The 15,753-nt window shown below is 39.8% G+C and overlaps 1 protein-coding gene across 1 annotated transcript; it reads left to right on the top strand.

Annotated features, from left to right (window-relative positions):
• Positions 1-476: 476 nt before the first annotated feature.
• LOC111661647 (solute carrier organic anion transporter family member 1C1-like) lies at positions 477-14,419 on the top strand. Its single transcript, XM_023415282.2, has 15 exons — positions 477-628; positions 3,150-3,320; positions 7,415-7,556; positions 8,249-8,381; positions 8,608-8,729; positions 8,881-9,027; positions 9,870-9,968; positions 10,561-10,809; positions 11,243-11,407; positions 12,041-12,236; positions 12,459-12,624; positions 12,828-13,012; positions 13,319-13,383; positions 13,536-13,653; positions 13,918-14,419. Exons 2-15 carry the CDS (start codon positions 3,225-3,227, stop codon positions 14,141-14,143), a joined length of 2,109 nt encoding a protein of 702 aa, XP_023271050.1. The 5' UTR covers positions 477-628; positions 3,150-3,224; the 3' UTR covers positions 14,144-14,419.
• The last annotated feature ends 1,334 nt before the right edge of the window (positions 14,420-15,753 follow it).

Here is a 15,753-nt window from a genome sequence, read left to right as displayed (position 1 = left end):
ACTGTAACAAAGTTGGTAGTAAAGACGCAAACATGAGCTCGTTCAAATTTTCTGATCATATTTTCTCAGTTGACGTGTGTCCTCATGGTGTGTGTGCTTGACATGGTTTTGCTCAGCGTATATTTTATTATCTGAGCCATGCTTGAAAGCTGTAAACACCACACACCGAGGGAGGCACAGGGGAACAGTTCATCCATGCATGTTGTTTCAGCAGACTGATCTTCAAATGCATGCCATAGCATGTCTCAGGTCCAATCGATCAGTGCAGAAATATGAGTGTAGTTTTACCGACACACTGCAGGTGTTTGCGACAACAGTTCACCGCTTACAGTTTATTAAAGCTGAGTGAAAAGGTGTGATATGGTTTGGACAGTATAAATCGCAGCTCTCTGTCTTGCGCGTCACGTGTGGCTCACAGTGAACACGGTGCTCGTATCCACCCTGTCGTTGCCAGTCAAACACTCTGCTCTCCGCTGCTGAGGAGCGTGCTCAGTATGAGGAGGTGACTTGATGAGAACAAGGGTCATTTTATGCAGCTGAAGCCTTTCAAACAACAGGATTTTTTATTTTATTTTAAATAAGTAGTCAGAGACACTGTGAAGAGAAAGGTTAGAAGCTCCGAGTTTGGGTAAGTGTCATGATGTTCTTTTCGGTAAAGCTTCACTGTCGTTAAAATCATGCGGGTATTGTGGAGTTTGGTTATTTTGAAGACTACAATTTAGTGAAGTAACTGCGATTTGAGTTCAGACACTCGCAGATTTAAGGGATATGAAAACATCCCAGTGTCAGTGAAGCATCAACTCTGCATCACTTAACCGGTGCAGTGCGCAGAGCTGTCCGCGGAAACAGAATGGGCTTTGCAGAACCAGAGAAAATTGATCTTATCATTGTGAGCATGTGTTATCACCAACAATTCAACCAAGATCACGTGATCGTTGCCACGTTTAATCCTAGATAGAGAATCTTACTTAGAACTCAGCACAAGTGTACTCTTGTTTTTTGGTGTCAGTGGTTTTCAAAGTGACTGTTCTCCTAGAAAATTCTGACTTGTTTTTATGCACCTCCTGTGATTTTTAAGCTTAAAGGTAATTCTCTACAGCAGCCAAGAACTTGTAGATTACTGTCAGGAATCCTGATCAGGAATCCAACCACTGCCTTCAGAGGACAGGACAGAGGATCATTATAAAAGGCTATTTATTAAATATGTATAGAGAGTACCTTACATCAGTTTGTCAGCAAAAACGAAATGAAGGCCCTGCTCAATAGCTCTTGTCTTGAAGAGAAAGGAAGTTTTAGAGGATACTAAAGCTGCATATCAGTGCTATTTAGCATGGCAGATATTATGTTTATATAGGTTGATTGCTATACTGAAAATCACTGGGTACACAAGAGAGCTATTATCAGATAAGAGTGACAAAATAACTTAGATTTGTGAAGTACCTCACTTACCTTTGGGTAAACCCCTCCCTCCCTCCTTCCTGTCTGCATAGACAGGAATGGACAGTCTTGTATAAATTCCATAGCGACTGTGACATAATTGGACACAACAACTGAAACCCATTAAAAGCCTCTGTTGGTCAGACTCAAGCTTCAAAACATATGCATTTAAACTATGGAATATTTTGACCGTTGAATGTGAAATGCTTGTTTGTGTGTGGTGCAGTTCAGAAGATTGTTGACAATAATAAAGTGATTGTTATCATTACAAGATGATTAGTTGAGATGAATAGCTCCTTCTTCTGCTCTATCTGCAGCCTTAATTGGTAGGTCATATTTAAGATAAAGGCAGCCTAGCTCATGCAAAACATAAACAAGGAGATCAGTATAGTTTACAGTCTTGCTGTGCCAAAATACTGTTTACTCAATGTCTATTAATGTAACATGAGCACGAAAGCCTTATGTCGACAGCTCCAGTTACATTTTTTTCTTGCATAGTTCAAAGCCATTCTTTGGTTTGGTGCAAGGAGGAGGGATCCATAGGGAGTTGTCATGCCACTGAATAAGCTCTGCCTCTTAAACAGTGTCACAGCTTTGCTCTTTGCACTGCTCTGCTTTCTGTTTCTATGTCTTTCTCAACAATAATCTAAACACACTTAATACAAATATCAGCTGTCTTTTGGTTAATGAGACAATGCACTTTTACCATATGTGCACTCAAACCAGTATTCCTTGCTCTTCCAGAATAGTTCAGGCATAGGAACACTTGATGACTTGGTTTTGTTTTTCTATAAGCTCTGATCTTCAAAGAGCTTCTTCCAATTGAGAGTTTCTCTCTCTGAGTGTATTAAGGCACAAAAGTTCACCAAATCCACCCTTACTCCCATCATGCCTTCACTTTCTTATTCTGAAAACAGTTGCCCATTTCTCTTATTTTCATATTTCTGTCAGTCTTTATCACTTGGATTCTACAGGATCAGTTGTAATCAGTTTCCGCTCGAGTATGAAGCAGTGTTTACTGCTGATGTGAAGTCTGCTTTATGCTTGTTTCCCTTGTTTCATTTCCCATTAGGTTCTTGAGTGAGCTGTGTATTGTTAATGTGGGCATAACTGACCTGGATGTTAAATTTGGTGTGAATACAGTCAAGAGTCAGAGAATATATGTCCTGACATTTACTTGACCTCTAGAAAAACACTGTGCATTGCCCACATCGTGGAATCATAATGTGCAACCATATCACTGATGTTGAAGATGATGCAAAGCTTTGCTCTCTCTTTGCTCTTCTGTTTGGCCTTGCATTACATTATATATGCACTCTATTTTAGCTCAAAGATTGAAAGCAAGGGGAAACTGCTAATGGGTAATTTAAGTTTTTAGAGTGTGCCCCTCCAACAGCTGTCAAACTGTCTTTATCTAGATGTTGAACAACTATCATGCTAGTTACCAGCACAGCCAAGAATTAACAGGGTTTTGTTCAGAGGTTTAATATTGTGCAAAATAATCCAGCAACTTCATAATGAGGACAAGACTTCTTAGATGCTGTGTGAAGAATGATCTGATATGATGATGATATGATGATATGATATGTACGCTGTTTAATCTTATATTAGCCAAAGGAGCATACCATTCCTAAAACATAGACCTATAATGAGTTGCTGTCTTGTTGTGCAACAGAAGAGTTCACAGAATTTTCCCCAATTTCTCCCAACAGATGTGAGGGAGGACATTCATAGGAAACCATCTGAAGAGAAGCCACAGCCTAGATAATACACAGCAGGAGACTGCCATGAAGAAAATGGACAACACAGCCGCAGGCAGCTGGACTCTAGACAGCAACCCTATCTCCTCTGCAGTGAAGAACTCCTGCCACCCCAATCTGAAGGTATTGTGCTCTACTGAAAAAAACAGATCCCTACTGACAAGCCCTTTGACCTTTAGCCAATCCATGTAAAATCATGTGAGACAGATCCTGAATGTGAGAGATCACAATAGTCCTCAGTGAACTGAGATGCATGTGTTGAATTCGGGGTCAACTTTGTTAAGTATCAGTATATTCAAAACTTTGGCATAATGTGAGTTAGGTAAGGTTTTCCTAAGGCTATGGTGAAAAATGTGACCATGAACTCCCTTTTTTCATGGCTTGTATGAAGAAGGTACAAATGACCAACATTTCAGAAAATGTTGTGTATATCAAACTTGGTAATGATTCAAAATCTAGTTTTGAAATGGCAGAGAGGGAAAAAACTACAGAAATACAGATACACCGGCCAATGGGGACAGCATATACCAGAGATGATCCTAAGACCATATATGAAGTGTTTGAGCCTGAAACGACAGAGAGCCCACATGTCTGTCATTTCACAGTCATTGGACTGGCCTAGAGGGGACACACAAATATGACTAGAATCACATGTGCATAAGAAACAGAGACACAGAGTGCACGTGTTGAGGAGTGCACCCTCAGGGTGTGTGTTTCCTGTACAATATGTAGATAATATGTAAAAGCCACATATGACTGTAAGCACCTCTGCTGTACCATAATTTTTTCAGCCTGGTCATTTAAAAAGCAAATTTTCTATGACAAGTAGCTGAATAAAAACACCTAAGGCATATTCTGTGTATATTGATGTAAATTTATGAATGCTTGAACACCCACAGAAAGTTTGAGCTGAGTGTGCTGCATGTTTCTGGTAGGCCTAGTTCATCTCCATGCAAGGTGTTGAGTGCAGCAGCTCTCTGTGCCCTTTGGACTGGGTATTAAGTCGCTGTGAAAAATTCCTTTGACAAAGTTTGTGCTTCAGTAAAAGAGGTTAGGACGGAGGGTCTGTACCACTTTACTGGATTAAGAAGCACATTGGACAATAATTAAAAAGCTGCTTAGTGAAATGCTTCAGCTTCAAGCAACAATGATTAGGAATTCCAGTCATGCTGCCTTTTTGTCCATGTGTGTTTCCCTCTGTGCAGTAATCCTGCTGTGAACCTCTCAGGGTGTGATGCTTTTGATACAACATTCACTTGTTTATCTAGAGAAAGGGTTTTTGTCTGCTGCTGCTGCTGCTGCTGCTGCTGCTGCTGTATGTTTGTTTAGCCCAGCTTTGGGTTATTCTACATGCTGGGTGTAAAGGTGTTTAATAGCTCTAGCACTGGTCTGAAAAATCAGAAAGAATTACACTTAAATAACAACAAGACTCAGGACAAGTTTTTTTTACCACAGTGAAAATCAGATTTATATATTTGACAATAAGAAATGTTGCAGAACCTTATGTTTCAGAATGTAAAAAGTAAAATATTATCTTTCAAATCAGTGAAATTTCCAAGGTGATGGCCACTCCAGCTGCTGCATTCAAGTGACTTTATCGATTGTGATCAAAATTATGTATGTTAGTTCCTAATATTCCTCACACTTCAACGTTTCAAAGAGTAGTGAAGTTTCCTTTAAATTATGGCAAAATACTGATGCAAAATCAACATTATTAATGCAGTCATATGAGAACCATTGTGCAGAGGCATTATATCCAGTTGTATTATGTGGTGTGAATGCTAAGTATGCACTTGACATTAGAGCAAAGCCTGGACCACCCTGATGGTTGCCATAGCTCCACTGGTCCCTCTTAGCTCCTCCCAAATTTTTCATTTATTTGCCATCATTGACAGAGCTTGTAGTAAAGTCTGTCTCCACTCTGGCCTTTATCTTTGTTCATCTTTCACTCAGCAGTCTTCATGTTAATGCAGACTACAGCTGCAGAGGAAGTGAGACAGAGCGAAAACATGAAGATAACTCTTTATCTAGTGTGGAAATCTTCTGACAAAATATCTCACCTGGTCTGCTAGGCAGTAGACACATGACAAGCAGTGTAATCTGTCCTTGCCTTTGGGTTGGGCGCATAATGCAGAGAGCTTGGCTCTCCACTGGTACATCATCATTTACATAATCTATAAACGATAAATATTAAATTGATACTGAAAAAGGTCATACCACACACAGGAAACTCAGAGGCCTCTCTGTTTTTAAGCTTCTTGCTCAGCAGTATTCTGATTGGACAAGTTTTGAAAGGTCAGTGGCAAAATGGGTTACAGTTCACATAACTTAAAGTGAGGGTAACGTCGAGGTGTAAAATCCAAGGTGTGTGTTGCAGCACTACTGTAAGTTTTGGCATCACTTGCATTTCCATAAGCAGATTTTTGAGCCAGGAATAATGAGCCTGGTTCAAGTTGTCAGGTCATTACTAATTTTTCTCAGGACCTTCTGATCAGGGATCTCTCTGTTTCTTTGGGCTACCAGTATTAGAGCAGATATTATACGTGATGTGCCAAAAGGCCTAATAACTCACCACGTACTATGTAATTCGTGCTTACACTTGGAGCCACAATCTGGAAAGATAACATCAATTTTCAATATTACGTGGATGATACCAAACTATCTACTGTTATGTATCTCTGTTACTCCAGCAGATTTTTGCATATTATAGAGTCCCTCACCAGAGAGGGTTGGATGTCTAATTGATATTTCACTACCAGGTTAGATTACAGTAATGATGTAAAAAATACTTTAATAAGACTAGACTACACATCAGCAAAATTGTAAAGTAACTTAATTTATACTTTTGAAGAGCTTCATGTGAGTTGTTGGGGTGACGTGAGTTGTTGGGGTGACATGAGTCATGAGCTGCCTGGGGAGGGATCTCAAGACTGCATTGTAAGTGGCTGATTAAGTGTTGTCGTAGACCACCTCCGATGTTTAGTTATGGTCATTCCAGTTTAACTCCTCTTTCAAATCATCAGTCTTCTCTGGTCAAATTGCTGTCCTCCAGTGAGTGTCCCTTGTCCTTTAGATGTAGGTGGACCACCGAGTCCTGACCAGAGGAATTGGCAGTTTTAATAAACAAACAAAAAATGTCTAAAACTCACTGGCTCCAGTTTCTCAAAGGTGAAAATTTATGAGTGTCTTAGTACTCTATGATATGAAGTTGAATATCTGTGTTTTTTTTACTATTGGCCCGACAAATGAATATGATCTCTGGCCGTCTGGAGAACAACAGAAATTGTATTCACTGTTTATTTGGCACATTGCACAGCCAATGTAAGGTGCCATATACTGTAAACAGATTAAATAAAAAAAGATAAAATCCCAATTCTTAACAATTTTGCAATTTCAGAGCAGTGGCAGTGGTGTATCTTTAAAATATATTATTATTAATAATAATGTCATTGTCATAAACCAGGCGTATGTGAATTCATAGTTGCTTTCAAATGAAAGAATAAATGCTGTTGACTGAAAAAGAGTATGCATGTGTGTTGGTCGGTGGCGTGTGCATGTCTTCTGAGCACGGGCTATTTTCATTCCTAGGAGTGCAGATTATGGTTACCTCTCACCTGTTTCCAATTATGCTGTGTGTCGGTTGGTCTGTCAGCTCTACAGTACATTGGATGTGTCTATGTCCTGGAGAGATTGGCTTCACTAATCCTCCCTTTGTTAGTGACTGTCAGTGTCCACAGGTGGCTGAGCAAAAGGAGGAGGGAGCTCAATACACCCTCTGGCCCAAGCTTTAACAGCACATTGCCGCTTTTTTTTTTTTTTTACGAAGATGTATCTGCACTGAAAATTAGTCATACATACACACATTCACTAAATTACAAGCTGGTGCCCAGCTAAATTAGTGCACTTTTGGTGCACTTCATTGTTTTGTTTTATTTGCTAAAAATGTTTTCCTGCATTTCAGTCCAACCTTTAGAAACGTATTATCTCACTTTTCATGTTTCCTTTCCACTGTGGGTGTTCAGCTTACTGCTGACTCTGACTTATAAAAGTTAAGGAAAAATTGTGAGTTTGAACTACTACTTAACCCTTCCAAAAATTATGTAATAATGATAATAATAGAGGTTAATATATTCTTTTGAAATTACAATGAAGAGAAGAATCACTTCAGGACCGTTTTGTTTGACACAGTGCTCTGGCGTCTTTCTCTATCTCTGCAGATGTTCCTTGCAGCCTTGTCCTTTGCCTACTTTGCCAAGGCTTTATCTGGCAGCTACATGAAGAGCACAATTACACAACTAGAAAGGCGATTTGACATATCCAGTTATCTGATCGGCATCATAGACGGGAGCTTTGAAGTAGGTGAGTTTCTCCATTTTTGTCTGCGTGTATCTCTATTTACTCTGGCTATTCATGCACATGTTTTGAAGCATTTAGATGCTAATGCAAGTAAGCTAAGAATATGTCCTCAGCCGGTTTAACACCATAGTGTATATACATCCCTTTTGAGCTTCGAATAGTCACTGGTCGCATACCTAATCAACTCTTAATGATCAAAAAATCCTTTGAAGCAACAGTATGTAGGCTTGAATATAGAATATTTTGCAATGATTTGTGTAGTTGCACAGTGATCAATGAATGAAGAATGTGTTAAATTGCATGTGTGCTGACAAATATGATTATCCACTCTGACTTTGATCAAAACCTGTATAGTTCTCTGGTTGAGCTGAGGCACATCTGTCCCTTATATCTTGTGAACACCCAGTTTGCAGTGACCAAGATAGTGTGTATGACATGCAGACACATACAGTGAACAGAAATTATCGAAGCCCCCTTAGTTCAGTCAATGTCATTTTTCAAAATGACCAAACAGAGCAAATACACACAGCATCCCTCAAGGTTTTTGCATTGAAAGACAGATAATTAGACCAGTGTCATGGTGGAGGGCAAATACATGTCATGAAAAAGCTGTGGACTGTTCAGCACTTCAAAGTCTCATATTTAATGCCTTTGACTCGTCTCCATCTCCTCTTCTGATCTTCTCAAACCGGTAGGGAATTTGTTGGTGATTGCCTTTGTGAGCTATTTTGGTGCCAAACTCCACCGACCCAAGATCATAGCAATCGGATGCATCTTGATGTCTTTTGGGACCTTCTTGATCGCCATGCCGCATTTCATCATTGGCCGGTAGGCAGAGTGTCTGTATGCATGCATTGCAGTTCAGAAATTCTATCCATGTGTGTTTGATTTAAGGCTTCAAGCACTGTGAACACAATGTAGTGACAGTATTTCTTGGACTTTGAAAATGTGCTCTCTGATGTATGTATTTGTGCTTCACATTGTGAGTATCTAACGATACCTGATGCTTTCTCCCTTCCCTTGTTTAACAGTCACATTGGTATTTTGTACGCAGCTATAAGATCGAAACATCAGTTAGATCTTCAGTGAATTCAACCAATAACCTCTCTCCATGTCCAGCAAGTTCACCTGAGTCCATCGGGGCAGGTGACAGACCCTCCATACTGCCCTCTAGAGGTAAGATAGGTAGTAGAACCCTTACTGTGCTTAGTCAAGAGATTTGTCTGGATTCATCATGACATATTTGGAACAAGGAAGTTTTGTCAGTTTCTGAGACTTTAAATTATAAACCCTCAGCTCATTTTTCCTATGTCATTTTGAACTCCAGGCTGTGAGCGAGAGTCCAGTGTTTCGATGTGGATCTATGTGTTTCTGGGAAATGTCCTGCGTGGGATTGGAGAGACTCCAGTACAGCCGTTAGGAATCTCCTACATTGATGATTATGCACAGTCCGAGAATGCTGCCCTTTATATTGGTAATGCACCCCATTCACTGTGTATGTGCGATTTGGACTGTAGGTACCAAGATTAATGTCACTTAATTTTCAAAGCAATTAATTTCGGAAGTGGATTTTCTTTACAGTTACATATTGGAATGAAAATGCTTTACATCTAGGCAACCAGGAAATAATTATTTTATTTACATAATCTCATTACTAGAACTTATTGCCAAGGTAATGTCTGTCGTGCCTGCATATATTAAATATATATTGTGCTTTATATATATTGTAATTTATTGTACATCACATGTATAAAACTGGTCACCAGTGTCACGTTCACTTATGTTTATTTTGACTCAACACAATAAATAACATCATGATGCTTCACCCTTCAGGCAGATTAACAATCAATTAATTTCAGTTTTATTATTGTCCCACCATACTCAAGTGTACAGTTAAAATCTTGAAATTGTTGTTGTCCCAGGTGCACACCAAAAAAGGGTAAAAATTTGAAAATATAAAATACAATGCAATGGTGGCAGTATGAATAACTTGTGCAAAATGGACTGTGTTTCAGCCAGAGTCACAGTATCTGAGTGCAGTATTGCATTGGCAGGATATTTGATGTACTAGGGGGTTCATTTGGTGAAAGTGAAACTCACCTCCTACATGTTCTACATGTTCAGTACATTCCTGCTTTTGCTAAAAGAAGATGTTTTGATATTTTCTTATTTGACTGTACCACATAATGTGATGTGTTACAGAAACAAATAAATATTGAAAAATAAATTGTTGCAGAATAGTGCACAAACACAATAGGTATTAGTAGGTGTTGATTGTGGCTAAATAAATATGCCTTTTTTTGTTGTGTATTACAGGTTGTGTCCAAACAATATCAATCATTGGTCCTGTCTTTGGCTACCTGCTAGGGTCCCTTTGTGCCAAAATCTATGTTGACATTGGCTATGTGGACATGGGTGAGTAAGCTCAGGCAACTGTCATCTGATAAACTATGACTCATTCATAAACCGTGACTGACAGAATAACTATATTGAGCTTGATAGGATTTTATTTGTGGATTATCATCTTTTCACAATAGCACAATGCACCAACACTCCACTGTGGATAGCTGGATTTGGAAAATGGTTGTTACACATGACAATGTTGAAGCTGTGCAAGACACACCTGCCAAGAGGCATTGAATCAGGACAGGGTAAATCCTGTGACACAGTATAATCTGACTGGAAAGCAAACAATTTGAAGCTGTTGTAAACCTGTCTGTTGAACAATACAAGTCAGGAGGCATCTCCCTGTTATAAAATGTTTCCTTTGAACATGTACCATAGCCCTAAGGTTGAAGTGTATGTAAAGCACTTTACTGACTCTTTACTGAAACTGACTCTGGATGTAAACTGTACTTTATATAACTGTACTACAAATTGCCTTGGTTTGCTTGAATGAAATGAATACATCTGTAAAGAAAATGCATCTATAGGAAATAACTCTGAGAAGCAGATAAAACAACATGAATGCACATACTGTGCTGAGAAGGTTGTCATCTCTTTGCAGAGACTCTGACTATCACCCCCGGTGATGCCCGCTGGGTGGGGGCATGGTGGCTGGGCTACCTCATCGCTGGTGTCATCACTCTCATGTCTGCTGTTCCTTTCTGGTTCCTGCCCAAATCACTGCCGATGCCTGTGGATAAACACGATACCAGCTGCACTCCAGAGCAAACCAGGTTCATCAAAGACTCTCCAAACATGGAGCACAAGTTCAGACCTGAGGAGCCAGCAAATTTACATCAGATGGCCAAGGGTACGAAAAACGTTAATGCCTGCAATGAATATTGAGTATTTGCATCGTAATTCGTATTTAGTTAGTGGACTCTTTGTGAGATGTAATAAATTTGCCTTTTATTGCTATTGCAACATTTCTCAACTGACTCTCTTTTGTGATTAATTTCTCAAAAGATCTACAGTATTCTCACATTTTTACCACAGCCACAAGCTGATTTTTTTAAGAACTTAATTTCCTCTCATGAATTTCAATTTTTTCAGTTCCAAGAACACTTTGTCTGCAGGAAGTCCATTAAACTGAGTGTAGGCTCTAACATATTTGTGGGTCTAGTTCTAAACATCACCCGCTGGTTATAAATACAATTGTGCTCCATAAATTATTACTACTGCATGACCCTTTGTTGCTCTCTTTTCCATTTCAACATCTCATTCATTTAAGCTTTCCCACACAGAATTTGTGCCCACATTGAAGAGTCTCCTGGGAAATCCTGTGTACATCATCTACCTATGTGTGACCATCATTCAGTTCAACTCTCTCATCGGGATGGTCACCTACAAACCCAAATACATTGAGCAACACTATGGCCAGTCAGCATCAAAAGCCAATTTTCTCATGGGTAAGCAGACTATTTTGATAATTCATAATGTTTACCTTGTTTCGTGATTTTTTAACTTAGTTGTAAGCTTGTTCAAAACCTGTGTTTCTTTGCTGAAAGAAAAGTATTTAGCTATGCAAAGTGATGTGAGCTGGACGGTCATCATAACTGTTTCATGAGCTAGCTTGTGATGAATTTTTTATGCTCCAACTCCCACATCCCTCTTCAGTAAACGCTGCAGCTTCAAGATGACAACCAGGTTTACTGCAATTGTTGGACATTCTGAAATGACATTCAGACATTGATTTAAAAAGCAGACATTAATTAAACCAGTTCGACAAACAGGTCGACATAATGGAAATGAAGACATTGTAATAACATGGCTCTTTCATCCACCGAAGTGAATGAGTGAATAGGGTGATAGATGATGAGAAATGCATTCCATATCTTCTCAACCATCAAAAGTCATTTTCATCTTTTGAGACACGGCTTCAGTTCACTTTACATGAAATATGAATTAAAACTACTTTGATATGAATGAGTGTTCTGACTTTGATCCTTTTTGGGGAGCATTAATGGTGCCTGATGTTGCTTGTACAAGTTGCTTCCTCCTGCAGCCTCTATTCATTTAAGAATGCATTATATTCTTGCTAGGCATGATCAACATCCCAGCTGTGGCCCTTGGGATGTTCTCTGGAGGGGTTGTCATGAAGAAGTACAAGCTGGGCATCATGGGAGCAGCTAAATTTGCCTTTGGGACCTCCCTGCTGGGCTACTTCCTGTCGCTCTTTTTCTTAGCCATGGGCTGTGAGAACTCCAAGGTGGCAGGCATCACTGTTTTATATACCGGGTATATGATGTTTGTATATACTTATGTCAATTCTACAATTATCAATTATCATTACAGCTAACACATTTCCGAGGGTTCCTTTTGTGTTGTGTTGCCTTTCTGTGTCTGTTTTCATATTGCATGCACGGTAATAGCCATGTTTTTTTTTATTTTTTTCATTTGATCTATTTTTCATATGAGCTGTCAATAATATATGCATTTTCTTCATGTTGTCACATGCAGAGTGGAAGGATTGTCTTATCAGGAACGCTCTCTCTTCTCCAACTGTAACTCGGGTTGCTTGTGCTCAGGAAGAGAGTGGGATCCAGTGTGCGGAGAGAATGGGATCACCTACGTGTCCCCATGCTTGGCTGGATGCACCTCCTCCTCTGGCTCTGGGAGGAACACGGTCAGACACACAGCATTGTCTTCGTCATTACACATTTATATGTCTTAGTATAAGTGCTGGCTGACAAACACAATATGTAGGTTGAACTGCTGCTTCATTCATATATATACTGATATATACCGATGCCCAAAGAGTAGTACATCTATCACTGATATCACATTCATAATATATTCATAAATTACTTCTCATTTCTTCTTTGTTAGGTATTTGAAAACTGCAGGTGTTTGGCGCTGGCTGACACCCAACCAGGCAACCTGACAGTCACTCTAGGCCAGTGTCCACGCAGAGACAGCTGTGACAAAATCTTTCCATACTTCCTGGCTCTGTCTGTCCTCAGCTCATTCATTATTTCTCTTGGGGGAACACCTGGCTTTGTGCTGCTCGTCAGGTCTGTCGACATCCCCCTTGTGGGCTCGTGTGAAAAAGGAATCACTTGACATATTTTCATGTCATTCTTGGACAGATTATACTTCCTGCCATTATAAAAAAAAAAAAAAAAAAAAAGATTACTTCTGTATGATTCAGATGTCGAGTGAATGAGTAAAGCTTTCAGAAGAATTTAGTACCTTAAAGCATTTTATCAATATAATGCTCATTCATAGCGTTTTGAGTCTTCCAGTAAATCAAAATGTCTTTAAGTGTTGTGAGGTTGAAAAGTTGAGTCCTCTTTAACGCCTCCGTCTTGTCTCTATAGGTGCATTAAACCTGAGCTGAAATCCCTTGCACTTGGAATCCACACGTTGGCCACTCGCACACTCGGTTAGAACTGTCTTTGGTATTATTGTCCACTTAGTTTGAATGACAGACAGAAATCCCTTAAGGACTCATCATTAAATATTTATGAAAATGTAACCTTGTATTTGCTGTTTATTTGTTTAACAAGTAACAAGTTATTTTAAATTGTACAACAGCTGGAATACCTGCCCCTATATACTTTGGAGCCATAATCGACACAACCTGCCTCAAATGGGGATACAAGATGTGTGGAGGAAGAGGAGCATGCAGAATATACAACACCTCAGCTTATAGGTAACTATGACTGTATACAGTATCCACTAGTCTTTTCAGCTCTTGAGTTCACAGAATAAAACGTCTGTAACCGCACTAGGTGCACTGTGGGGCTCTGCACTGAAGGAAAACACTAGTTAAACAGCTTGGACTTATTTGACTTGACTTGTGACTTGCCCTCTGTGATTTGTAGCTTCACCCTGATATACCCTGATAATCATATAAATCAATCATATAAATTCCCCAACTTGTACCCTAACAGTACCACATCATGTTGTTTTGCAGGATAGTGTACCTGGGCCTGACACTGGGCTTGAGGACAGTCTCCTTCTTCTTATGTATTTTGGGTTTTGCTCTACTCAAACGACATATTAAGAGGGAGGAGAAAAACGCTCTGACTAACGGGAGTGCAGAGCTGGAGTCACTAAGGAAAGAGGAGAATAACTCCATACACTGTGAGCAGTTCATACTGGCCTTAGACCGCAGTCCTGACAGAGAAACTGGCTTGTGAGCTTCAGCACAACCTCTTCTCTTCTGACTCAGATGTATAGAGGAACACACTGTGGACACTTTTCATAGCACACAGAGTATATATTTGTACAGGTTTTGTGCAGACCTACAATCTCAACAAAAGAGTCATTTTTATAAACAAAACATGCTATTTCAGGAATGTATAAATTTGTGTGTTTGTATTTTTCATGAAGACTTTCATAGAAAAAAATGTAATTGTGCTGTATTTTCTATGTTGGTCTTTGTTTTTATGATTAAACTTGATAAAAATCTGTGTGAATAAGATGGTTGAACTGCTTCATCTCAGTCTTGTTTTCATGGCTTTGGTTTCATTTCAGAAGAGAAACGTACATTAAACAGTCTGTTTCTGTGGCACACTTGCTGGAAGAACTGTGAATATAGCTACACTGAGGCAGAGTAAGTGTTTCAGCCTACAAACGAATGAGGTCAATAACCAGATCAAAGCTAGAGGCAACAAAGGAACAGCTGCCCACTGAAAGATTATCCCGTTGGCATACAAAGGGGAAACTATCACTTCCTGCCCAGACGTAACAGAAATCATTCCAGCAGTAGGACCACTGTTTCATCACTTTGTGGTTCCAGTCAAACCTCTCAGTGTGAAGCCCTAGAGGTGCTCAGAATCATCAATCATGGAAAGTTTGAACCTCTACAGTTCCAACCTCAGACTGCTGGCGAGGACTGTGCGATATGGTCAACCGCTCCAGAACAAGTGCGTAAGTAGACCTTAAGCTGAGAGTACCACATCTATTGTACCTGTCACGACTCCTGCCCCAGTCCTGTTCATTTTGGCCTTTCTGCCCCCTGTCTCCTGCCATTCTTCCATCGGCCACCAGAGGTCACCTGACATCTCCGCACATCTACACACCTGTTCCCACTTATCTTCAGCCCTGCAGTCACCTGAGCACTCCCCACCTGCACCTCGTTAATTAATCAACCCTGTATGTTCCAGTTCACGCCGTTTGTTCTCTGTCGGATCATCCGATCATGTTTGTGCTTATGTTCCTGTTCGTGCTCCAGTGTGTTTTCCCTGTGAACCTGCTTGCTGTGTTTTTCATCCTGTTGTCTCCACCAGCCTGTGGTCCTGCCTGCCTGCCTTTGTTCTCACCATTACAGCTACTCCGTTGCATGTGCCTGCATTTTGGTCCATCCTGCCTGTGCTGGCAACAGCACACCATAACAGTACCTGATTGTATATGTAGGCAGCATTCTGCCTTGTCATTATGAAGCTTATGTTGTGTCAGTGTGGTGTCAAGATGTGTGGAGTGACTCCATGATTTATCTCAGCATGAATGTAAGGAACATACTATATATCATCATACTTTCAAGATTTTTAACATTTTTCAAAAATATGTTGATAATCAAGTCCAGTGCATAACTTTCATAAAACAATGAAACACCTTTTTTTTTCTAAATTAAAGGTTTATAATAAATCCCAAAAATTGTGAGACTCCTGTGACAGACATTCAGATATGCTTGTCAAAACAGCGAGTTAGCGTTCATGACCACCATAAAAACTGGCAAGTTATTTCCATACTGCATTGGTCATTATGTGCTGACAGGAGGATACTATTGTGGTGGTCTGATGTACCT

The sequence above is a fragment of the Seriola lalandi genome, unplaced genomic scaffold (assembly GCF_002814215.2).
Source record: "Seriola lalandi dorsalis isolate HSWRI2012SDOR001 ecotype SW California unplaced genomic scaffold, Sedor1 jcf7180002054548, whole genome shotgun sequence".
In the NCBI taxonomy this organism is placed as follows: domain Eukaryota; kingdom Metazoa; phylum Chordata; class Actinopteri; order Carangiformes; family Carangidae; genus Seriola; species Seriola lalandi.
Note: the sequence above shows the minus strand (reverse complement) of the source record. Positions and strands in the feature narration are given on the sequence as shown.

Bases quoted from the DNA above. Each gene is read 5' to 3' on its own strand.
- LOC111661647 (XM_023415282.2), top strand. From the start codon at position 3,225: ATGAAGAAAATGGACAACACAGCCGCAGGCAGCTGGACTCTAGACAGC. The intron at 8,730-8,880 runs GTAAGATAGGTA...TTTGAACTCCAG, and splicing joins CTCCATACTGCCCTCTAGAG to GCTGTGAGCGAGAGTCCAGT. The intron at 11,408-12,040 runs GTAAGCAGACTA...TATTCTTGCTAG, and splicing joins AAAAGCCAATTTTCTCATGG to GCATGATCAACATCCCAGCT.